The sequence below is a fragment of the Lycorma delicatula genome, chromosome 5 (genome assembly GCF_047948215.1).
Source record: "Lycorma delicatula isolate Av1 chromosome 5, ASM4794821v1, whole genome shotgun sequence".
NCBI classification, from domain to species: Eukaryota; Metazoa; Arthropoda; class Insecta; order Hemiptera; family Fulgoridae; genus Lycorma; species Lycorma delicatula.
Window position 1 is genome coordinate 67,492,828 of NC_134459.1, and position 27,661 is coordinate 67,520,488.

At 27.9% G+C, this 27,661-nt stretch overlaps 1 protein-coding gene across 6 annotated transcripts in view; it reads right to left on the minus strand.

The window, feature by feature from the left end:
* Positions 1 to 18,483, minus strand: part of LOC142325057 (palmitoyltransferase ZDHHC16B) — a 53,073-nt gene extending 34,590 nt beyond the window's left edge. For 5 of the 6 annotated variants that reach the window (XR_012756480.1, XR_012756481.1, XR_012756478.1 and 2 more), the window contains exons 1-4: positions 17,773 to 18,152; positions 15,605 to 15,752; positions 10,145 to 10,336; positions 5,890 to 6,007 (exon numbers count right to left, since the gene is read on the minus strand). Coding sequence is in view for 2 of the 6 variants with exons in the window: in XM_075366359.1 (XP_075222474.1) it covers positions 5,890 to 6,007; positions 10,145 to 10,336; positions 15,605 to 15,752; positions 17,773 to 17,798 (484 nt within the window). In the remaining 4 variants the exon portion in view is untranslated. Of the gene's footprint in view, positions 1 to 5,889; positions 6,008 to 10,144; positions 10,337 to 15,604; positions 15,753 to 17,772; positions 18,153 to 18,459 lie in introns of those variants that run through there. The other variant, XM_075366358.1, reaches the window with a different exon arrangement.
* Between the last annotated feature and the right edge of the window lie 9,178 nt (positions 18,484 to 27,661).

A 27,661-nucleotide genomic window follows, 5' to 3' on the forward strand; every position in this document is an offset into this window, starting at 1 on the left:
GTTAATTTTGAAGAAAATTTAGATAGGCATCCCCAAACAACTGACAATTAAGGATGTAAGGTCCAATCAGAATATTCCCTTCTATACCACATCAAACATTTGTCAAAAACCAATATTGGTAGTTTGATTATGAGGTGACATGCTGATTGATGTCATTCCAAATATGATACTTTTTAGACAAAAACGTATTTGAGTTTCTAATACATTGTTATGCAGTAACCAATGGCAGAAATTAATTTTCTGATTGTAATTAAGTTCTTCTAGATGTTGAACATGATAAAGATGTTCACGGCATAATATTCTCCATATGCTAACACGCGGAATATCTACACGCACAGATAATCTTTGTGTACTTATTGAAGGACTTCCCTGTATCATAGGCAATACTTGTTTGTGACTGTTGCATTGCCGTTCAGAAAGTAATACAAATGACCCAGATTCTCTCAGTTTTGTGAGTATCTGTAAATATCTGTCTGTTGGGAATAATTTGATTAGGAAATCATATACAATATTCCTCAACAGCTTCATAAGCATTACCATTGCATAACCCGTGGACAAAATGTATATCTGCATATTCCTCATTTGTAAATTTATACGGCATTTTTTACTGTTACTGCAAATCAACTTAAACTTAAAGAACACAATAAAAAAAATAAAAATGTGAAATAAATATGAACATTATTACACCAAAAATACTTAAAGGTAAATAGGTAAATGTGGCCGTAAAGGATTGGTTATTAGTGAGAAAAAGTAAACGTCATCCAAAACTATCTCCTTTGGAATTAAATTGAGAATTAGCACCAGTAGAAGAGAGTTATACATGAAAACTGTTATGATACTGACTTCTTGCAGATGGGCAGAAAGTTTGCTAACCAGCTAAAAAGCAGCTTTTTAACAACAGCAATGTCAAAAAAAAGGCTCTTGTGTGGGCCAAAGCACATGCTAACTGGACCAAAAAAGACTGAAAAAATGCTGTATTTTCTGAATTCATGAAAAACATAAGGATATGAGTAGGATCATATCCAATAATCAGTTAAACATCCCCAGAAAAAAATGTCTTGGGGTTGTTTCACATTCGAAGGCCCTTATTCATAACTTCTAGTAAATGATATGTTGAAAAGTGATAGATATATAAGAATCTGAAGGAAAGGGTTGTGATACAACTTAAAAACAAATTCCCACAAGGCAACATAGTGTTCCAACAAGATTTGCACCATGCCATACTACCAAAAAAGTGGAAAACCTTTTTGAGGAACAAAACATTAAAGTGCTTCCATGGCCAAGCAACTCCCCAGACTCAAACCTAATTGAAAATCTTTAAGCAACAGTCAAAAAACAACTCTCAAAAATGAATTGTACCACAAATATTGACCTCATTAAAGCAATAATATCAGTATGATTGCATGATGAAAAAATAAAAAAAATGTGTAGTACACTTTTCGAATTGATGTCAAATCGTTGAAGTGATTAAAAATAAAGAAGGGCATATTAATTACTAGATATTCACAAATTGTATATGTATGATTTTAAAAAAAAAAAGTTACTTTTTATTAAATAACATCTTCTTTGTTCTGATTAATTTATATATACCATATATATTCAAACATACCATAATGTAGTTAGTAACTTTGTAACTATGTATCCACAGTTGTTCTATTTTCTAGTATTTCTCAGTTTTAAAATATGAAGTTATTTCCATAACTACTCTTTGTGGTGAGTGTGTGTGTGCGCGCGTGCGCACATACACACAAAATTACTACTTTATGGTATATTTGAAAATTTTTTCTGCCATCTTGGATCCTCCATATTCAAAAAAAAATTTTTTTTTGTTTTTAAATAGAAAGGTAATTATCTGATAAATTATTTTAATGTAAAAACTGTGGTAAAAACAGTTTCTCGATAAATGCCTTCATTTCCACCAATGAGCAAAAAACAGTGATCGGAAAAAGTTATGGTAATAATAAAATGAGGTAAAACACCCTGTAACTTTTTTATTTCATATTAGCTTCAGTTACATCCAATAACAAACAGTTAATGTTGAATTAAAGGCCAATATATTAAAGATAACAATCTTCACAATAACAAATAATACTAATAATATAATATACAATACCTGATAATTTACAATACTACTACAAATTAAATGGCTAGGTCAACTGAGTTTATCTACTTCAATTATCACAATATTTAATTTTAAAATTTAGTGAAATGATTCCAATCCTAAATTACTTAATACAATAATTTTTTTTTTAATTGTAAAAGTAAAAGTAAGATCTTACACCCACAAATTTTTTAATGTAATTTCTATAACTTAATTTATCAACCTGATTCTTTCATTTCCTTTTTTCGGTTTGGCTGATTGAGGACCACATGAAGCAACATTTTGAATTAATTTTACTTTCTTCTAGCATTTTCTTTCCCGGTCTTAATTAGTTCTTCATTTTTTTGCTTTATTTTTGCCTTCGTCTTCTGACCAGATGTTTTTCTCTTTTTCTCCTTCTCTTGGAGACTTTTCAAATCTTGTTCCAGTTTTCTCAACATTGTTCTATCTTGTATTATTTCTTCAAATATTTTCATTTCTTTTAGGTCTTTTCCACTGTTCTTGATCTTGTGTGACTGTCTTTTTTATTTAAGCCAATTTTTTTTAATGTGTGTTTGTGTGATTTTTTTATATCTAATTTGGATTATTTCTTCTAGATATTTTTTAATTTATTTGACTGTAGAGTTTTCCATATTTCATATTTAGGAACTTGGGGGAATCTTTGATGTTGGTCATGAATTCTGATATTTTGAAGGAAATTTTTAACCCTACTCTGGTTTCTTTTAGATAGTTTATTCGTACTGCTGCCATTATGATAGAGTCCAAGAGAATTGTAATATCTTTGGCAAATGCTAGGCAGTTAATTCCAATTTCAGACCCAACTTTCTTTTGTAAAACTCTCTTCAATTCTTAGTCAATTTGTCAATTCTCCTGATTTACTGTGTTGTCACTTAATTTTCAAAATTCTGCCATTTTTATTAGCTTCCTTTATGCTTTTTTTAAATCTTATTTATTTTTTTTTTTTGTTTAAACTTTAAACATCATACAATCATTCTCCATATATGTACTGACCAATTGTCTTTATACATCTAACATTTCAAAATAAAGTTATTTTATGGTATATATCCTAATATATTCTAGAATAAATTTAAGTAAATTATTGAGATAAGTTTATATTTATACCAATGAAAGCAATAAAATAATAAAACTACCTCATTAACATCTTGTGTTTCGAATATACTTCCTAGGATAGTTTACAAGGCACATAGAATGTGCTATGAAAGTTATATTACATGAAGATCCGGTTTGGTTTGGCTTTAAGAATGAACATGGGGTTTTAAGGCTGGCCATTCAAACCTTCACGATTAATTTTACAAAGCAGTTTGAGAAGAGTAAAACCACTTATGTGGGATTTGTTTAAAATTAAAAAATAAATCACTAAAATTTGGAAAGAGAATGCTTATTTACAGTCTAAACTAGAACAAGTTACAGTTATAAGATGAAGAAACATAAGCTCCATTTCTGAAAGAAATGAGAAAATATAATGTGTACTGGCTCCATTGCATTTTGTGCTTTGAGAAAAAATAGTACGAAAATTGAAACACACATTTGAGAGTGGAATAATTATCTAAGGAGATAAAATAAAGACATTAAGATTTATTGATGATATTGTTCTTTTTCAGGCATTAAAGCTTTAAAAGAAATGCTGAATGGCATGGATTTGTTGCTAGGAGAAAATTTCAGTCTGAAAATAAATAAGAATAAAGCAAAGATAATGAAAATTGACAGAAAGGATGATAATAAGGAATTAAATAAATAATGAAGTATTTGAACACATTTATACCAGAAGTAGGATATTTCTTTATTTAGATCTACGAATTAGAAATTCTTAATGTTTGTGTGGAGTGAAGCACTTTATTTAGTATAAGATGAATAACAAGTAAAACAGAATGGTTTACAGAAAAAATACATCTGAAATGTGATGTCATAGAAGGATGTTAAAAGTCAGATAGATAGATAAAATTTGAAATGAAGAGATCTTTAGACTAACAGTTGATGACAGAATTTGTTCAACTCATAAAGATAATCTAGGTTAAATGATCACCTGTTTATCTTAACAGACCTTAAAAAACGACCTTAAAAAGGTCAAAAACTTTCCTGATGACCTAGCCATTTAATTTGTAAATTTGTAAATTATTAGTAAATTAGCCATTTAATTAGTAAATTATTAGTTATTGAATATTATTACTAATGTTAATTATTATTAATGTTATTAATTATTATTTTTTATTAGGAAGACTGTTATTATTAGTATTTGGGTTATTAATTTCATCATTAACTGTTTTGAATTTGATACTGGATGCAATTCTGATGTTAATACAAAATAAAAAAGTTACTACGGGGCATTTTATTACTACCACAATTTTTCCATTTTTGACAACTTTGACTGCTTATAATTCGAAAACAAAGCCATTTATTAAGAAATTGTTTTTGCCATCATTTTTATTGTAAAATGTTACATTATAATCATGTATCATACATCCTACCTTTCTATTTGAACAAAAAAAAATTTGATTCAATATAGAGGATCTAAGATGGCAGACAAATTTTCATACACATCATAGAGTTTAATTTTATAACTATGTAGATCCTCCTAATATCCCTCAGTTTAAAATGAAGCCATTTTAATACTTTAATATCACCTATATATATATATATATATATATAAATATATATACCGGAAAACACAGCTGAGGGACTTTTGATCACACTATCTAAAAATCAAGAATATATTAATGCATAAACCAAACAAAAAACATTAAATTAATTACTTCCTCCTACTGAGTTAAGGCAGCGTATGTAATGCATTTATTTTTTCACAACAAAACAGTATTAATTTGTCGCTTTACACTGTTTTAGTGTTTGTTATGGCTGTGGTACAGTAAAGCACCAGAGATAAACAGCCATTATCATACTTCTTACATTATTTGAGAAAAATTATATTCATTACACACCAGTCCCTATGTGTATGTGTGTTTCACTTATTTCACTGAATATTATCTACATTTAGACTGGTATGCTGAAGTGCAACAGTATTTTCAATTCAGTGAAGAACTAATGGAAAACCAGCTCACTTCACTCTTTCCTTTGTTAGCCTGGCATGGAATACTTTTTATCTACACATTTTTGAAGTGCTAAGCTTTTTTTAGAAAAAGATAATCAGAGATTAAATTTTACTATTATTGTAAGTTTAAAAGAGCATGAAACAAATTAGAAAAATAATAACAATCTGATGTAGAAGTTATATTGAAAAAAAATGTAGTTCTATTTTCAAAAATCAAAGAAAAATACAAATTTAAAAAAAATCAATTTGCAAATCTGTTCTGATATCAACACTAAGTTCAAATTAGTAAATCTGCTATAAACCACAATGTAGGATGAACATATAAAATTTAAAAATAACTGAATAAGATGTACATATCTAATGTGTAATTTATACTTATTTTGAATTGTGGGCAATAAGGATTGGGCAATCTGTGATTATCTCTTCTTTCCTTCAGTTTTAATAATTTAAACCAAACTTTTACTTAATTCTGATACATTGATTCAACGTAAAATCAAACCAAATAATTTTCATGAACAATGACATTCAATATACATATATAAAAACAGTTAAAGCTCAAAACCTTGACATAAATCAAATCTCTACGTTCCATTTAAAAGTCACTGATATTATTGAATAAGCCACTGAAATACCATTAAAAAATAATACATATAAAAGTTATAAATAAAAACTAACATTAATTCTGTAATAAATATATACCACTATACAATAATCAAAAGGATACGACAATGATGATCCATTTTAAGAACACAACGATTGCAGACTGAGCAATGATGAGTTCTTGGTGGTTTTGGTGCTATACATTTCTTACAAATACTGACTGCTTCTGGTATTAATGAATCCTTAACAAACAGTAATAATCTTATTAAGATTTAAATGTATCTTAAATGTTATTTTATTCCTTTCATAACAAATTAATAAAAAATTATTTTAAATTATATAATTTCTGGCAAATTTCAAAAAGTATCAAAAATACTGTACTTCAATGAACCACAAAATGTAATAAAAAATTGTTAACCAAATTCAACTTCTTCGTCTCACTGTAACTTTATCACAGTTCTTAAGCTAGTCACTCACCATTATAGATTTTTAATTAAGAATGACAGTAGCTTCTATTTTCTAAGCAACACGACCAAAATATTCTTTGAGAATTACGCAGATTAGTAAACAACCTTGAACAGTACATGAATGTAAACAAGGGTTACAGCCCAGAGGTCTAGTGAATTTGAGTACCACAAGCCATTGTACTGTACACAAGAATCTCTACTATATATGTAGTTTTATTATATTTCAGTCTCTAATCCTGCAATAGAAGTAAAAATTTATCAATGTATGGAAGAAACTTGTGAGAAACCAGGGAAATCTGAACCCAATGCTTCAAAATGGTCATCATATTTTTGTGAAGATCAAGATTTAGGCAGTATGCAATTTTTTAAGTAGCATTAATGTTTCAGGGATGGTCATGTTTTGGATAAAGATAGCAAATGTGGCCAATGAAACGTACCACAAAAATTCAAAAACCATTCATTGTGGACTGCCCAATGAGTATTGGGCAGTAATGAGGACTGCCCAACAATACAAATAGACCATCAATCAAAACATAGTACGGTTCAGTAATATAATATAGAAATACACCTCCCAAACAAGTTATACTATACAAATAGAATACTGTTATTGTTTGTCAAGTATAAGAATTCAACTGATAAATTTTAAAATTCAAACAATCAAACATAATGCACAGTAAAACTATTTCCCTTTAATTAAAAATGTACGTCATTCAAATTGTAATAATACAAACATGAGATAAACATTAAAAATTAAAAAACCATGACTGCCAAAAAATACATAACTGACAAACATTGCTTTTTAATATAGGATAATTACTAACATGGGATAATTAAAGAGCAAGCAGGTGACAATTTTGTGCATTTGTATCTAGTATAATTTTTTTTTCAGTTTTTAAATTTATTTAAACACACACACACACACATATATATATATATATATATATATATATATATATTTAAATAGCCTATGACAATCCTGGTAATGTAAGGATTCCAACATGGGGTCCCATGACCCCATGTTGGTACCATACATCTACATTGGTTCAGCCATTAAGCTTCTTTGGTGGAACAAACATACATCAAAACATATACCCTAAATACATTACACTCCTTTTTGGGAGTAGTGTAATAACACAAACTGGAATAAGAAATTGACCATTTACGGCCAATTACAACCATTAACCAATGATAAACGCTAATGGCATGCACAAAACTTTACACAAAATTGTTTAACTATGATGATTTATGAAAACAATTTAAATCCTTTCTTGAAATCAAGAAGTTCACTAGAACTTCACCAGTAAGCTCACAGAACTGGGCAGCATGGTAAAGTCAACGAACTATGTTTAGAGTTCTAAACATGACCTAACCTAAAAGTGAAATGAAAATGGGAAAAAATTAAAAAATAAGCATGAAAACATTTCAGTTACATTTGTAATAAAGAATATTTTCAAAAAATACCTCAAATTTTGTTAAGATTTTTTTTCCATTTGATAAAATCGAAAATGTCACTCTTTCATCAAAAAGGTGGGTTTATAAATCGTGCCACTACATAGCAGTACTTGATAGTACCAGGTAGCATACAAAAACTTGATAATGTACTTCAAATAAGAAAATTTAAAAGAAAATATACTGCAGCTTGTTTTAATAGTAAATTCTCTTATATAAATGAAAGTACTGAAGTTGAAACAATTTTTCTTTAATTTCCATCACTTGAGCAAAAAAAACAGAAGTATTAGTTTACAAGTGATTATAGCTGCTAATAAAACACAAACAGTAGAAAAGTGTTACAAATATGGTAACAAAGATTTTTTACATAAAAAACAGAAATAAATTTGATTCGTAAAATTTTTAATCTACAATTACAACTATTTGACCAAACTGATACAGAAATAAAAAAAAGTTCATTTAATAATAATATAAAAAGTGTATCCACAGATAAGATAAAAATCGAGGGTTACACTTACAAAATAATAAGCGCATTACATCACAGATCTTCAATTCATGAAGATCATTATACTAGTTTCATTAAAAAAGGAAAAATATGGTATAAGTGAATGATATGACTAACAACAAATAAAATTGGCCGAGAAATTCAAAAAATGTATATTTGTTTGTTCTAGAAAGGCAATAAATTTTAATAATAGATCCATAAGATCACAATCAGTAACTCATAAAAAAAAATTTAACATAACAGTGATATTGAAAAAAATTACAATGAAATTGTAAACCATAAAGTAAGATTCTCGCAAATATCATTTCTTCTGTTCAAAAAACAAAAATTTCTGTAACATAAATAAAATTGTTTTTAACAAAATGATACAGATATCAAAAAGGATAAGACACTACCTATTATCAAAATCTGTTATTAATTTAGAATTTTATTTACAATAATATATAATAAACAATGTTTAAGCATTCCATATAATAAGCAAAAAATAGAGAAATTTGTTACAAAACTCTTATCGACCTGATTTCATTTATACAAAATATATATCACATATACAGAAATAATACAATTCTTATGATTATTCGTTGTTTAATAAATTAAATCGGGCCGGTAAGTATTTTGTATCAAATTTTTCTATTTTTTGCTTATACGAAACGCTTAAACATTTATTTTTTATTATCTATTATTGTATATCTATTTATTAAATGTATTTATTTTTAAACAAGATTATAAATTAATAACAGATTTTGATAACAGAAATGTAGTGTCTTATCTTTTTTGATAACAGTATTATTGTGTTAAAACAGTTTTATTTATATTACAGAAATTTTTGTTTTTTGGCAGAAGAAATGATATCTGCGACACTCTTACCACACAGTTTACAATTTCATTGTAATTTTTTGGATATCACTACGTTTTGTAAATTATTAACTTTCACAATTTTAATCACTAAAATATCCCAATTTCTGTGAATTAATCAGTCTCAACTCAATTTATAGTGGGTAGCAAGTCAGTAGATTTTTCTCAGCTGCTCATTTAATGATAGATTTACTCTTATCTAACTCAGAGATGCACACAACTAAAATATTCCCCATATTTTGTACATATTCCTTAACTTCTAAAATAACATTTTGAACTCAATGTAAACATTTATTATCTATTGCTACACAGTAGGAAAATATTTAATTGCACATTTACAAATTACTTTAATAAATCCCTCCCACTCTTATTTCACCCTTAACTTGACAAAGACAAAGTTGTAATTGAAAAACTGAATTTGTAAAATATTCAAAATTCAATAATATTGTATTCAGTTTGTAAAATATTTTATACATATATTAGTTTAATAATGTTTTTATATATAAATTTATTTGTATATAAATACATCATTCAACAAATCTAAAATATTTTTTCTATACCTAAGTGATCAATTTTTTGTCAGAAATTTAATTAATAATACCTTAGTGGTATTATTAATTTCACTTTAGTAGTGAAATTCCTCCTTCTTTTTGCTCGATCTAAAATTAAACAAAATAAAAATTCAAAATTGTAAACTCAAAGGTACAGTGTTACGGGAAAAAATGATAAGGAGTACAACCAAACCTGTTTGTGTTTATTCTACATTTTTGCCAGAAATACATAAATGGATAAAACTAAAACTACCCAGTTAAAGGGTCTATTGTACACAAATAATATTTTGTCTTCAGCAGTTTACTTAGTACTAAGCAGAATTTAAAGAGATCCTTACTCACTGTAAAGTTGCTACTGTTTTACAAGAAGTACAAAAAAGATAAGCAGAAAAAAAAGTGCTCCGATACTGGAAAATATGAAAACAGAATGGAAATATCATCGAGATAACCAATAATCAATCTTATAAAAATTAATAGCCAAACATAAATAAAATGAAAAAACAATATAAATTCATACTGCATGATTATATACATTAAATAAGATTACACTACCTGAGGTGGATAACCAGGAGGTGTCACAACACCCATATAGTAATGAAACAATGTACTTATTAATAACCAATGGCCAAAAATAAGTAAACCATATGTTGCATACTGACTACGTTCCCACCAGTATGGAAGGCCAATCCAGTAACATATCATAATTACAGCTGTCATCAAACAAATCACACAGGCCACAAAAAACTAAAACGAAAAAACATATAGATTTAAAAGAGTTACTTACTGTACAAATGTAAGCATCACATATTTTTATTATATAAATATATGTGGATGTATATACTCATATTACATAACTTCTTTTACTATTCTTTCAATAATCATATTATTCATTAAATATCCTTATGACCAATATAGATTATAAAAAAAATTAATCGTAAAACAAAAAATTCTTGAGTACACAGTAGACTAAAAAATTAAAAACAAATCTTTTAATATGTACCAAACCATGTGCAAACAGCTAAAAATCAGGAATTCTGAGATTATTTATTTTAATGTAGCAATACACACTTGTATCTGGAACTACCTTATTAAGTATATTCTAATTGATTTTATTTACAATAATTTGCTCTTTAAATGTAGGTTTTCACCAGTCTATTTTTATTAATTATGTTATTTTGGTTAATTATAGTTATATGTTGGGATATAGAAGTCGGTATAGACCTTGCTATTATGTACCAAATTTTTTAAATTTTTCAATATTTTTAGAATTTATATTTTTATTTTCTTTCTCTTTGAGGAGAATTGGTATATACTCTTTGTGAATTGTTTTTAATTATAATTCATATATTTGTTTTATTTCTGTTTTATTTTTTTTTTGCAATTTTGCTTGAAAATCATAATTTGTAAAAAAATTCCAACTAGCCATTTCCATAATTTTATTAGTAATAAATATTTATATCATCTTATTAAAGACACTATAAACAACACAACCAAGTTAACACTACATGTAGAAAAATATGAACTAAAGACCTCTAAATCACCAGATGACTCAAGTCATACGATTACAAATATAGACAGGTTGCAAGTGCCTATTACATGTGTTCATGTATTGTATATTAAGCAGAATGTAAATTAATGTTTAATTTGTATTGTTTATTTATGAAATTTTTAGTTATTGTTAAATTTAGTCAACTACATCTTTTCTTATTTTATCGTACAGTAATCCCTTGCTACTCGCAGATTTAGCAGTCATGGTTTTACGTATTCGCAGTTGCCTCATCCAATATTTTAAGGAGTGAATTTTACTAGTATAACTGCAAACAAACTAAAAAATTAATAAATTTAAAAATTATACAAATAATTTACCAATTTTATGGAAATGAAAACAAAAAGCATGGAGATAACAGCATCTCTTTTTATTGAGTGGTTTCATTTTTTTGTGAAACATGGTGAACTTTATCTGAAAACAGAGTTTTTGCCATTTAAAGTTCTTCTTTTTGTTGATAATGCTCCAGGACTTCCAGAAGAAGTAAGAATTTTGTTTCCTAATGTAGAAGTGTTATTTCTGCCACCAAATATGTCAGCTCTGGATCAAGGGTTCATCGCTGCTTTCAAAGCCTATTATCTGCAGTGGACTTTTAGTGAATCAACAAGTGAAACAAGGGTGGATAACTCATTGATTTTTATGAAATTAAACCGATCAACAATGGTTGCGGAATTTGTGGCCCGACATTGCTTAGAAAAAATGCAAACTGAAAAAACAAAACTGTTGATAAAATTGTGAATGATATTGTACAAGTAGCACATAAAATTCAAGGTGAAGGTTTTAATAAAACTGATGCTTCAGATGTTCAACAGCTGGTGCACTGTACAAGGAAGAGATCACGGAAGAACTTGAAGAGCTGATAAACACAGCCTTTACCTATTCTGGAAGATGAAGACAAAAGGAAGAAGAAGTTATGAGTGAATTACAAAACTTAAAATCTGTAAATGAAATTTTTTGTCCAACTAAACAGATAATAACAAAGGTTTCTGAAACTGACACTTTTCTAGAGCAGTCAATACATTTTAAATGACAGCATGAAACAGCATTAGCATCATAAAATTTTGAATTTTGTAAAGAACTAAAATAAAATTAAAATTACGTTTTTTTAAAGAAAAAAGTATTAACATAGGCCTACATTATGTTGTTAAAACATTCTGTTCTTAGTGTTCAATATTTACAATTTTATAAATACTGTACACAAGTTTTTCATTGTTCAAAATTAAAATAAAAAAATGACATGAATAAAAATATAATACTGTACTGTATGCAAGTAAACATATTTATTACGGCTACACTCATTCATAAGCATACAGGATGTTAGTACATAGTTTTTTAATAGTTAGGTACTTTAGTGTATAAAATCGGCATTTGGATTATTTAACTCCTTTTCTGCCAAATAAATATGGTTTTGGTATTCACGGTTTCATTATTCATGCTATTTATGTGGAACAAAACCCAGGTGAACAGCGAGGGATTACCATATATCTCTTGGTCTTTTTAGCATTTATTTTACAACAGTTACAACTGCAAACAAGAAAAAGTTCACAAATATGAGAAAATTATATACTCATAGCGATGATATAAATGTTGTTAAATACTTTGTTGAAAATGGAGAAAGACAGGTAGATTAGTTTGTTCTTCCTGCAAGCTTTTAGTTTATATTTTTCCAGTAAGTGAAGTTAAATTGGTTTATGCTCTAGAGAGTGTTAATCTCAGTAATGTGAAATTTAAGTCAAGGTGCAAGTTAATTTGGTGCAGCAGTACTTAAAAAATAAAAATTACAACTTTAATACTAAATTTTAAAAAAAGTTATATGAGAAAGGATAAGTTTACAATGTTCTTGGACCTGCAGTCAAAAAGATAGCTAATTGTAATTCTTAAACATAAAAAAAAATTATAAATTAAAAACCTAAGAGACACTAACAAAGGGAAAATATACATATTGCTATATGATATTAAAAAAAGTACGAGCTTCCTAAATATTGATAGAAAAAACCAATTTTAAAATCATTGCAATCTGATAAGTATTATAAAAAGTTGTTATATGCAAATATTTCTTGGACAGTCTATCCTTATTCTGCTGAAATGAGAGAATATGCAAAAATAATAGGATTGTACCACAATAATAGAAGCAAAAAATCTAGGCCATTTTTTCAAAATAAATTAAGTAACATAATTTTTTCACTACTTTCATCATACAGTTACTTGTAAGAACAACTTTCCAAATCAAAATTACCCATCATCTATATCAGTAGTTCTCATTGGGGGTGCTACTACCCACCGGTGAGAGCTGAGAAGTCTAGCAAGGTATTTTATCTCCAAGACATATTGAGGGGCAGCATTGAGCACTAGTTACCACCCCTTGGGCAATAGTTACCAATACACAATGAAAATTAAGGTCATGCAGGTTCGCACACATGCAACTACATTAATAGTACATTACTACATTAATAGTACAGCAAACCAAATCTAGGTACGTTGAAACAGGTTTGTTGAAATTTTTATTAATACACGAGAAGTTGTGTATTAATATATATCAAATTGCTTAACAATTTCTTCAGAGCTAGTGCAAATTGACACAATAATTGTTGTTATAACATAGGTAAGAATGTATTTATTATTATTTTGAACATAATAACATAAGTGATTTAGAAGAATATTTTAGTAAAACATAGAAAATATAAAAATTCAGATATCAACAATCAAGACATCCAATTTTGGCTGATAAGTTTGCGATGGCATCAAAACAAAACAATTATGGATTATGTGCTTCATACATTTCCTTGCTCATTGTTAGATCGGAAAAATTACACGCTACTGGTGAAGAATTGACACTGTAGCAGTGACTGAGTTTCTGCATACTGTGCTGTGTAAGTCACCGTTTGATATTATTAAAAAATCCCATTGAGTAATAATACAGAGCAGAGACGAATCAACAAAATGTCTGAGAATGTGGAGGGTTCACTAACTCATTTTTTGAAGACTACCGAGTTTTCTCTATGCTGAATGAATATACTTTATCAAAATAAGTATTTAATTCTGGCATATGTTCACTTTATAAAAAATGAGAACGTATGTTCAGAAATATTATTTGCAAGAACATTAGAAATAGACAGTAAAGAAAATCAATATTTAACCTATTGGAACACTATTTAGTCTTAAGAAAAAGCAATTCCTCAGAAACACATTGCCTGTTGCAATCAATGGTGTACCGGCCGGCAATAGTTGGATGCTTCTGTACATTGATTTCATATTTGAATAAAGTGGCACCAACTGTAGTTGCCATGCATTGTGTGATTTACTGACATTTGGTTGCAAAAAATCTTAGTGATCCCTTTCATCACTCACTATAGTATTTATTTACAGCAGTTATATAGATAAGAAGCAATCTTGATAATAAGATTATTTAGAAAGCTATGCGATGAAAATGATGAAGACTTGAATCATTTACTATTGCACAGAGAAGTTTGTTGGTTGTCAAAGGGTACAATTTTACAATCTCTTTGAATGAATTACACATTAATTTGGAAACAAAGATGATTCATTAAGAGAGAATTTATTGAAATTTAAGAGTGATACTGCTAATCTGACAAACTTATACAACAAATTTAATGAAATGAATCTACAAATGCATGGAAATGATTTGAATTTGATCAAAACAAAAGCAATTATTTCTGCATTCATGTCAAAACTTGCTCAGTACAAACAAAATTTGGATTCATGAAAATTTTATCAGTTTCCAAATCTTTCTTCAATAGAAACAACTGAAGATGTTGTGGTTTATAACCAGCATTTAGAAGCATTGGAAGAAATTTCTGGATTTACTCAATGTGACCATTCCAGAATGGGATCTAGAACTTTGAAAATTATCTAAAAGTTGAAACTGATATTAAAAAATAGATATCAAGAATGTTGTCTAAAAAGTTAAATTCCAAAACTATATCCTGCATCATAGAAGTTTTTTATTGCAGTCATATCATCATATCTAGCGGAAAGAGGATTTAGCATGGGCACTAGTCTACTAAAAAATATCGACAATAATGGAAAGCAGCGATTTAAGATTAGAATTTACCCAAGGGGATGTTAATAAATAATTCACTGAAAAAGTGGGCTCCGATTCAAAAAAGTTGGGAACCAATGATCTGTAGGCATAAAAAAAATTTTGCAAATAATGTCCGAGTTATAACATAGATGTTTTGTGTTTTCAGTAATATTTGGTAAATAAATAACTATAAGATTTTTAAAAAAACATGATATCTAGTAATTTATTTAAAAATTAACTGTTTTTTATTCTACGTAAAATCTCTTCTAGAATTTTTAAAAGCGTCTAGCCATTCCTAAAAAAAAATACTTTTGCTCTTCATAATTAAATGTTGAGTAACAAAAAACAAATAAGAACTACCTACATTGTAAAGAAGTTAAAGGAATAGAATAAGATATCATCTGAAATGAAACTGAACACTTACAGGTCCTAAAAATGTTGCGAAGTTGTCCACAAACCAAATAATTGGTTCCATGCAAACATCAGCGGCATAACTTTGGTTTAAATGACAGTTACCAAACAATGACTGAATACAAAGCTTCATGTTGGCATAATTCCACTTTATATAATACCTAAAAAGAAAAATTCAGTTTTAATAAAAATAAGTCATGTTTAAGTTGCAGTAGAACTAAAATTATCTAGTGATAAAATAAAATGCTGAAACAATACAATATTTTTTTAATAAATTTTTTTTAAATTAGTTAGAAAGACAGCACGGGTAAATAATAATAATATTAAATTAATCATTATGTATACAGAAACAAAATTCAAGAATAAATATTAAAAGCATAACATTATACGTTTATTGACTCGTCTATGCAATCTTTAAGTTGTAAGAAAAGTGGGTACATAAAGCTTCTACTAATTTCCCTACTATAACTTCATCAGTCTCTAATACAACTAAAGGACATTTTTGAGTGGTGCTTTTATTTATACTAGAAAAATATTAAAAACTGTTTTCAATACTTCATTCTTAAAATTATAGATCATTAGGAAGACATGTTAATTTTTACCACAAACAATAAAAAAAGTCTAAAAAACTATGGTTTTTTAGAAAAAGTTTAAATGTAAATGATAACGTATATATTAATGTTGCATCTAAATACAAAAATAACACACAGCAGTATAGAAATATGAGTACTAGTTAAGATAACCAGCATCACCTCTTTAATTTATATTTGGTGATATATGACACACTTTGTATCTAACCTCTAAACTTTGGAGTCATGCACATTTTTGATACATTATAATATATCATCTGTATTGTATACCTACAATAAATTGCAAATTTTCTTTTGTAGGTAGAATTTCACAGTATTGAGGAAATGTAATTACACCATTTTTTATAACAGTAAAATTCCATACATCAAATGAATTAATATGACAGTAACACAATATATAAAACTGTTAAAGAAATAAAATGTTATTTATCTATCACTCACAGAATAATACATACAGTACACATAAGAAATGCATTGTTATATAACAAAGCAAAATTATTATTTAATGACATACCACAAAACATAGTAGTTAAAATGGTAATTCTGACCAACTACTTGATCATCTTCAATTTTGTTCATACTGTAATATACCATTGTAGATTTGATTATGATTAAAAAGACACAAAATCAAAATGTTAGAAAGCACATTTGGGCACCACTTGAGGCATGCAAGGTCAAGGTTCACGCCATGTTATCATGCTCTAAGTCAATTAGCAATCAGTTTTGTGAATTATAGCTACCTGTTCAGATGCTAATCTGTTCTGTGGAGAGAGGATGGGATTAAGTTAAGGTTAAGGTTAGAATTCTGTAGAGAGAGAGGTTTTAGGTTAGATGTTAGGGGTAAAATCCAAGGTATGGAAATAAAATAAACACAATCACATAGGGCACTTGGCCGAATCTATATTTAAATGGAAATACATACACTACAGAGAGACTACACCACAAGTTCCTTGGTATTAGTTATGTGTACAACAGAGAATCACTTCACAAAAAGCACCACCTGTCATCTTCAACAGCTGACTACTCAAATTTTAACTCTTGACAACTATTAAGTTTAGTTTATGGTTTATTTTGCATTTCCGACAATTAATTTACGCTAAGCTTCAATTTTTCTGCCATTAACGTAATCATAAGTACCAAAACTTTGACCAAGCAATTGCTTAGCACTTTACCCAACTCTGATTCTTCAACATGGATAAGAATCTCTAAACGCAATTGCCGACTTATAAAACTGCGGGTACACAATGGAGAAGCACATACAATTGTAATAATTTTCAGGTAATTAAGTATTAAATAAACTAATGTCAAATTCATGATTATTTTTATATATGCAAAAGAACTTATTGGTATTCTTTAGAACAAAAATCAGATTAAGCCAGTCTTCTAACATTAGAAACACAGGATTAAGGAACCGGCAAGCGCCTTCTTAAAACTAATTAAAAGCAATCTCAAATAGATTTTCTAAACTACTCCATATTCTAAAGAACGTAAAATACATTAAATTAGTCCTATCCGCTGTTAAGTATAGACCACTGTCGGAGATGACATTTCAAGTGAAAAATTTAACTGTACACAGTACATCAATACTTACCGGACAGATTTAAAAATTGACTTCATTATTACTGATGCATACACTCCGACATACTATCTTAAAAGAAACATTTAATACAGCTTAATATGCTTAAGCATATTGCGTAGAACTGAAATCTCGCATCACTGTAATACACTGATATTTCATAAAAACATCACGAAGTATACGTAAATGTCATTATAACCACCCCATAAAAATGAATATTAACTAGTAAAAGCATTGTATTTGCATTTTTAACACACACATATTACAGACTAATTATTATACATTTTCTAACATTTAATAATAAAAGAATTATAATAAAACAATCAAAACATTAGATCGTACAAATTTCACCATCAACAAAAGTAGTATAAGCAGACGAACCTAACATGTCATGTACGAACCTGCACAAAGTACAGTGCAAGTAACATTCCAAATTACATACTATTAAAAGATTCTACGGTTATGCTAAAAATTTAATATAAGATACAACTCCATCTACAGTAATCCTTATACTACTTATAAACACACCAGTACTATACAGATAATAAAAATACATAAATTATTTTTGAATGCATGTATATTGTATAGAACTTAAGAAAGAAAAGTTAATATTTCACAACATAAGTGTAGAATTGTTAAAAATTGTCATTTTTTAACGACAAACAGAACTAAATTTTTTAAACAGTATTTTTAAAAACTCACATCATGTCATATCAGCTTCCTTACACATCTTCAGTGGCTGGTGAAGTTGTTCTAAATATGCCGTTAATAATAATGGCGGTTTATTTTGAGTTACAAGTTAAGAATATGGTTGAAAATCCTGTTGTTTTTAAATTGTATTTAGCCATTTATTCTATTGTTGTTGTGTTTATATTTAATACTTAATACTACTAAGGATGTGTTAAAATATAGTCCTTTTTGTACAACTGCCTAAAAAGGAGTGTAATGTATTTAGGGAGTATGTACGTGTGTTTGTTCACAGTAGCAACTCAACGGCTGAACCGATTTAGATGTATGATCCCCTTTCGAATCCTTACGTTATCGGAAATATCACAGGCTATACATACATACACACACACACACATATATATATATATATATATATATATATATATATATAAAATAGTAAAAATTTCCTGGTTGAAACACTAACTTTAATGAATTGAATTAATGAACTGTGAGCTTCTATTACTGTGCGAGTTGGGTTTGAACTGAATAGTTTGAATTAATCATTTTAAAAAATTTACATTAAATAAAATAAAACAATCTACACCGTAATATAAAGAGGAAGAAGATTTTTGTTTGTTCAAGAAAAACAAAAAACTAATTGATCAATCACAACCAAGTTTTTTGGCACACTGAAAAGGTATATTTCATCTCGTAAAAACTGTACATAAATTTTGTAACTGTAAATATATTTCATTCCAAAAAAAAAAAAAAAAAATAGCTCCTTTGAAGATGAAGATACTAAAAATATTCATTATTTCTTCCCCATGAAGGGTGAAGTGAATTAAAGATATTCATTAAGGATAAAATAGATTAATCCTTTTACTTCACTATTATATTTCTACCACCATGGCATAAATATGGCAATTGAAGCAAGCTCTATGCAAGTCCAGGGTGCCAATCCTCCTGGAAAATTGGGAGTGGCAAACAAAATGAGCTCTGTGACAATAGGGTAGGCACATAGTTGGTTTCGGGATTTTCCTGGGCTAGCCTGAGCCTCGAGGGTCTCGGTTCTGGTTAGACAGATCATCTAGTATTAAATAAGATTCGTCACACTTTCCAGTTCACTTATTGAATAACTCGCATCTTAACGCTTTGAAAACTTCATATCTCATGTTTGTGAAGTTGTTTTACTACTAGTGTTTTTATACAACTGCCCAAAAAGAAATTAATATATTTAGGGTGTACACAATGTATTTGTCTCATCCTAGGAGCTCAATTGCTGAACTGATTTACACATGACCCCGCATTGGAATCCTTACATTACCAGGAGTGTCATAGGCTATATAAATATGTGCATTTTCATATAAATTTAAAAAAAATTTATGCTATACACAAAATTGTCACCGACGCTCTTTAATCATCCTTCATTAAAGGGCAACATTTTTAAATTTTTACCTCTTGTGTGTGTAGATTAAAAGGGTTGTTATTAATATTGATGGATTTACAACTTGCATCTGTGAGATCATAAGCTACGTTGCTATGGAGGGCTTTTAAATGTTCACTTTATATTTGTTTGAAGCTGCGTTCCATTTCACTAACATAAAAATATTGTGCAGTATTTCAGATTATAATACAAACAGTAGTTCAGTTTAAATATTCTGGAACGTTGTAGTTTAAACAACTTGCATCACTGACCAATGCAACGTATAGCAGGTACATTTTCTTTTAACTCTATTTGGTACATATGTGTTTTATATATATATATATATATATTTGTATATATGTATTTTTTTTTTGTTTTTGAAAATTCAAATAATTTATCAACATACATATATATATATATATATATATATATATATATATATATATATATATATATATACACGAGGGTAGGTCAATTATTATCCACAATGTAGTTATAAATTTTATTGCAATACAAATAGGAAACTTACATGTACATTTTTTTCACCATAGTCCCCCTTGCAATTCAATGCACTTGGTCAATCGTTGTACAAGCTTCCTGATGCCCTCATAAAAGAAGGTTTTCGGTTGAGCTGTGAGCCAGGAATTCACCGCTTCTTTCACTGTTTCATCCGGGGTAAATTGACAGCCCTTTAATGCCTCTTTGAGTGGACCAAACATGAGATAGTCAGAAGGGGCAAGATTTTTAATCAGGACTATACGGATGATGCGCAGAACGCAGATTCGTGGGCAGAACTGTGACTAATTTGCAGACGATGTGCCACTTCAATAGTTACTCATCTGTCTAAGAAAAACATGTCACATGCACGGTCAATGTTTTTCTCATTTGTGGCAGTAAACAGTCGTCCGGCTCCTTTGCCGTGTTTAATACTTGTGCAACCATTTCTGATTTTTCAATCCATTCGTAGACACTCTGTTGGGGCAACACACTGTTCCCACTGTACCGAAAGTCTTCACTGAATTTCAGCCCCTGATACCTTCCGACCACAAAAAACAGATCACTGAACGTTGCTCTTCTTTGGTGCAAACAGAAAGCGGAGCAGCCACAGTTAACAGCAGGGCAGCGATAATGGAACTACCCTAGCAGCATCAAACCTGCACAGACATAACAATTAAACCGCACATGCATCATCTACTCAACACGACAGTACTACCAACATAAACAAAAATATAACCAAATTGCGGATAATAATTGACTTACCCTCGTATATATACATAGTCTCTGTAAAATAATAGTGGGGTTTTAAATGGATATAGCTTTGGAACAAAGCATTGTGGAGAGAACTATATGTTAAATGAAAGAGATACACTCCAATTATATGTAAAAATGTCAAAAGCTAGTGCATGCGTATTGTGTTTCCAGTACAAGCAGGCAGCACATGTGGATTAAGTTGTGTTTGCAGTACAGAGGAAGATTCAATGTATGTTGCGGTTTGCTATGTTTGAGTCAGTTATACCTGTTAGATGTGAATACAGCTGTGTGTACAATGAAGACCCCCACATGAAAATAACATTCAGCGATGGGAAAAACAACTAAAAGTAACAGGCAGCCTACTGAAGCAAACATGTCCAAGGAATACCATCAGTGACTTGTGAAATGATTGAAGCAGTGCGAACAAGTTTGTTGCACAGCCCAAATATATCTGGGCAGAAGTGTTCTAAACAGTTGATAAAGTTAACAACTTTATCAACAGGATGAAGTGAAACGATTTGATTTTGCTGTAGACATTCTGGATTGATTAGAGCAGGATGATGATTTTTTAAACAAGTTCATTTTCTGTGATGAAGCAACGTTTCATATTTCTGGATTACTACATCAGCATAATGTTTGCGACAGTGATAAATTGCATGTGTGGTATGCTAATGGACAAGAAAGTGTTATTGGCCTCTTCTTTTTTGTTGATAAAATAATAATGGGAAACATCTTCCAGGATATGTTAGAAGGGTATGCAGCACTCCAAATACTGGAAAATTTCATTTTCCAAAAATAGACAGTTGTGCAGGATTGTCTAATGAAACATTTTTTCAGTGATTAATAGAACAAGAAGGGTGGATTGCCTGGCCCCCACGGTCTCCAGACCTTACCCCATGGATTTCTACTTTTGGGGTAATATAAAAACACAAGTGTATTCCATTCAAGTTCAAAATCTGGACCATTTAAAAGAAAGGAAGTTGTTAGTTGTTTCTTCTGTCACATTGGATGTTTTCTGCCATGTATGGCAAGAGACTGAATATACATATATCTATAGATAGTAAAATATTTCATCATTAAAAAAAAATACGGTGTAATGAACATTGCTGAATTTTTCTGTGTAATTCTAAAATGTTACATGAAAATAACTTAAAAAATCAAAACTTTTTTCATCAAGCTAACACTTTTAATAGGCTAATAAATATAATTAAAATTAACAAAGTAATTAACAGATTTTATTCTTTCATTTTAATAGATTAGATCTTTTTCAAGTCAACATAATTCATAAAAGTTACAAAATCTTTTTCATTCCTTGAAAGAGATGCGATTCAATATACTGAACAGTTTAGAAAATACAAGTACAATATTATTCAGCAATAAGTCTTAGATTTTGTGTTATTTTTTATTTTTATTTATCTAATGTAAAATGGGTAAAGCTGTTAATAGAAATGAGGTAAGAAATTTGACGAATACTGGTAATTTTCAATAAATACAAAGGGCACTAGGAAAGTTTTGCAATATGTCTATTTTTTATAATTTTTCAAAAATAATTTCACCACGTGTTATCCTTTGAAACCAGTCTTCAAAGAAACCCTGCCATGTTTAATCAGATGTTTATTCCAGTGTTGGTCAAATACTTGCAGCAAACTTTGGAGCAGTGTGCTGGAGGATTATCGTGGTGAAAAAACCATGTGTCCATTCTCGAGTTTGGGGGCAGCTTCTTAAGAGCTTCAAAAACTTTAAGCACACACCCTGCTTCTAAAGGGTTTAAAAAATGATTCTACAGTACTAATTACTAAAAATATTTTTCCATCAAAAAGTAGTGTACACAAATAGAAAACTATTTTGAAATATTTATCGTAAAAAAGTCTTAGGCTATATAGAAATAATTATTTAGCTAAATGGGAAATAAGGTACAAGTTTTATTTTAATTCTTTTTATATACTGCATGTATAAATGAATAGTTTTTAAAATATTACTGTAACCAAACTTGGCATAGGTGAATTTCAAAAATTACTAAATCTTACTAAACATATACTCTCACCTCAAACTATTTCATACAATCTCCAATATACCCTTCCTCATTGCTTGAAATAATGCAAGATTAGATCAAAACCAATTAACACTGAATTTAAATTCCCAATGACCTAAATTTATTAGGTTACTTCTAACGTAACTGTGGTTTAATAACAGGGCTACCCCAGGAATAAGTCAGTTACATTCTTGATTAGCACAATACTTCACATACCATACACATCTTATAAGAATGATGTCCACACACCACAGCAGATTTCTTAGCAGAGATGCAAAGCCAATACTTATTATATTTGATTAATCTGAATCAAATTTTCATTACTACAAATGCTATTGCCTGTTTCTCTCAGTGTTTAATATGTGTGAAAAAATAGAAAATCCTGCTAAATATGAAATTAACTTTTTGATTCTAGAAAAGTTACCATAGTATGGGTACCATACTTCACGTTTTTGAATTAAGATTGAATGCTCTAGGTGAATATTGCCTGAGTGAGGTTCTGGGCGGTACACCGAGTATTCACTGTACTATCCTGATTTGACATCCAGTGACTCAATTGTTTCCTAAAAGAAAATAATTGTGAGGTGATAATCATCTCTAAAGTAATGTTAGTGTTAAAAAAGCTATTACCAATTGGCTGACAAAACTGGGTATGTATTACCATAAAAATGAAAGAAAAAATTACTGACAAAGTAATTAAATTTAAACAATAACTAGGCAGAGACATAAAGAACATTTTTTTAGAAACTAACAAAATTTCATTTCTGTTAAGGACCAATTAAATTTTTTTTAACCACTACTTATTTTAAATAAACCCTACCAAAAAATTAAAGTAGTTTTTTAAAGTTATGCACATATAAAAACAACAAATTTAGTTGGGAGATTTAAGTAAAGTACAAATGTGAGTTCTCATGAAAATTAATAAAACTAAAGAGGTCACTAAGTAATAAAACAAAAATATAAACAATATAAGAGTACAAAAACTCCATTTATTTATTACTCACCTAATATTATTATAATGATTACTGTACATACAAGCTAAAAAGGAAAGTGCAGAAATATAAACAAACAAATCAATGATTATTTTCAACAAATAATAAAAAAAACACTTCAAAATTTAATTTCTCACAAATAAAAAAAAAAACTAAAAACAAATTATATCAACCTAATAGTAAATGCAAACATATGTAAAAACTCAACTTTTGATTATGTTCAGATTAAAATAAAATATAAATAAACAAAAAAAAGTATAAATAAATGCTTATGTATTGGAAGTAGAATACAGAAATATATGTTCATATGATGATAGTATTATAAAAGAAAAGCTTTATAATAACTAATCTATGAAACAGACACATTTAAAAATCTCACTGGCAATCTTTTTTATTATTAGACAGTTTTATTTCACTTTAAAATAAAAGCACATAAGATTTCACTTTAGAATAAAATCACAAAAGCAATTTTTTTTCTGGAGGTAAATTAAAAGGATGTACTTGTTTTACCTGCTTCATATCTTTTCTATCATTAATGAAATATTAACAGACTATTCAGTAAATTTTTATACTAAAGAATTTTTTATTTATATTTAATAGAATAATATTTCAAAAGAATAAAACCATAATTATACCTTAATGTAAAATGTTAAATATAAAAACAGAATGTAGGTTCAAATTGTGTGACTGTTAATTAAAGAAAAACAAATAACTAAAAAGTTATAAAAAATGGTTTATATTAACAGATTAAAACATGTAATTAAAACACACTCCCTAATTTACCAAACAATCCAAGCATTATTGGAAAATAAATATATATAAGTACAATACAGAAAAATAAATATAAATGCCTTTCCATTTCCCTAATACATTTATTTCTTAAATGTATTGTAATATAAATAATTAAATAAACAATAAAGGAACTATAAAATTAAATAAATATTTAATGACAATCTTTATATATATTAAAGATTTGATATTTTTGGTATTAAATATTTTTATTTTTATTTTTTTTTTTAATATTTAATGACCAAATACCAAATCTTTAATATATATAAACAAATGTTATCCAAAATAATATAAAATTGTTATCAGATAACAAATTTAAAATTAACTAATTTTTTTATGAAATACTTTAATAAGGACAGATAATATTTAAATTTATTTATGCAAATACCTAATAAAAAATAATAAAATATCTTGATTTTCTCTTTCAAACAAAAACAGCTTTTATTTTCTAATTATTTTATCAAGAGAAATTGTTCAGTAACTCTGCAAAACAATTTTTCAAAAAGCTAAGTAGCTTTTAGCACTAATAAAGCATAATGGACCTAACTTTAAAATCTTAACTGAGAAAAAAAAAATTGAATGGAAACTAGGCTGATAGAGAAATACAAAAAAATTCAGTTACATAATTTCTCAAGTGTAAAAAAAAATGAAACAGCATTTGAAATTAAACCTTCTTGAAACACAATATCAAGACAGGATTTAAAAAAATGATCAACAAAAATTATCTGCCAATAATTGTCAACAGGGCAGATTAAAATATATTGCTAAATAGTTTATTGAAATATGCTAAAACTTAAAATGTGACAAAAATTTAATTATATAATCATATAAAAAAATAAATATGCAACTACAAAAGTAGAAGACAGTATTATTAATTTAAATCCACTAGTCGCTTACATAAGCAGCAGAATAAGATACTTAAATATGAAATAACTTTTCATTTAATAATTCTACCATTTTTCAATATTTAAATCATTAATTTATTATAAATCATGCAATGAAAACAGCTACATAAAAGAAGATCAAAGAAAACAGCAATAATGTGAGCTGAGCTTAACTAAATATATATTTTAAAAAATAAAACACTGAAATTAATTACTGAATTTCTACCCTCAACATAACATCTGAAATGTAACAATTTTCTTTGACATCTATCCAATTTCATGGTATAAAATAATGAAATATAATAGACAGATAAAACATAATAGTATTAACAATGAAACTGAGGTTTGATTGTCAATCATGTTCAACCCTGTGTGTTAGGAGGTAATTTTGTTGTAATATTACCAATTTTAACAATAAAATAACTCATTAAATAATGTTGTACAAAAGTGATGCCTTAAAAAATATAAATACTTGCAGTTCTTTTAGAAAGCTTAATTAACAATTGATAATTAAATTTTCCAATTATCTAAAATCATTATAATTACTACTTTTAGACGATTTATTCCAAGAACCAGATCTCATTCTTAAAAATAAAATTATTAATTTTTTTCATAAATCCCCAGCAAGCATGGCAAGCTAAGACTGAATTAATAGTGATATCCACATTGAAACAATTTATATCTATTTAAATTAGTTTCAAATGTAGTATCATTACTTTGATTCTAATTGTAAAAACTTTAAATTACTTGAAATTATTTTAAAAGATGGCTTTAATATTAGCAATTTTCAATAAATTGAAGTTCTTTTTTGAATTTACAATAGACATGATTTTTCTATATGTATATAACATCTTTTACACATAATTCTAACGAGAATAATATTAAATTCCATATGAAATTCATTAAAATAAATCATGTTCAATCTTAACGTAAATATATTACATACAGTGTAATATACATGATGTAGGAAGGTATTATCAGTTTTTATATAATTTAACTAATGCATCAGGACCTTGTAAAGATGCATTTCAATACTTAAAGATACATTTCAAAACAAAAGCTAATAAAAAAATCATATAATGTCAGTACAAAAGAAAATATCTTTAATATCAATTTGTTTCTTAAAATAAACATTTTTTAGATTTTATGTATGATTTTACATTTCTTTTGAGTGTATCCCAAAACCAAAAATATTTGTCAAGCCCTACATCCTAAACTATCTACTTTATATATTTAACCTGCCTTTCTTTGAAGGTTTTGCCAGCTACAATTTTTCCTAGTATTAATTAACTTTTGATGCTTGAAGATACCACCGACCTTGGCATCTACTTTTTACAAGATTCTGCCATAAACTCTTCTCCAACTCAAATTAAAATCTCTTAACAACCTACATATTTTAAAGTGCTCTTGCAACATCACATATTACCCAATTCAACAGTAATATCAAACATTACCTGAATTTAAAACTCAGAGTTAGTATGCGACTATGACTGATGTCATAATTTCCTGTACTTAGTAATAATTTAAAAATGGGCATGTAAATTAAAAATAATAAATGTAAAACAAATTAGGAAAATAAAATTAAAATAATAAAAAAATGACCACTTTGAATAAATAATAAAAAAAAACTGAATATATTTCTCAAGATATATAAATAAATAAATACATAATTTTAATAAAAATTAGTAATTGGTGAACATAAACCAGGATGACTATAATAACATTTCTATACTTTATCAATTATAGAATATTTAAATATAATTATAATTTTAAATATAATATACAAAATTAATAAATAAATGAATGGATAGGATTCCTGAAAATGATAAATGATACAGTAAACAAATAATTAGATGCAGGCTAA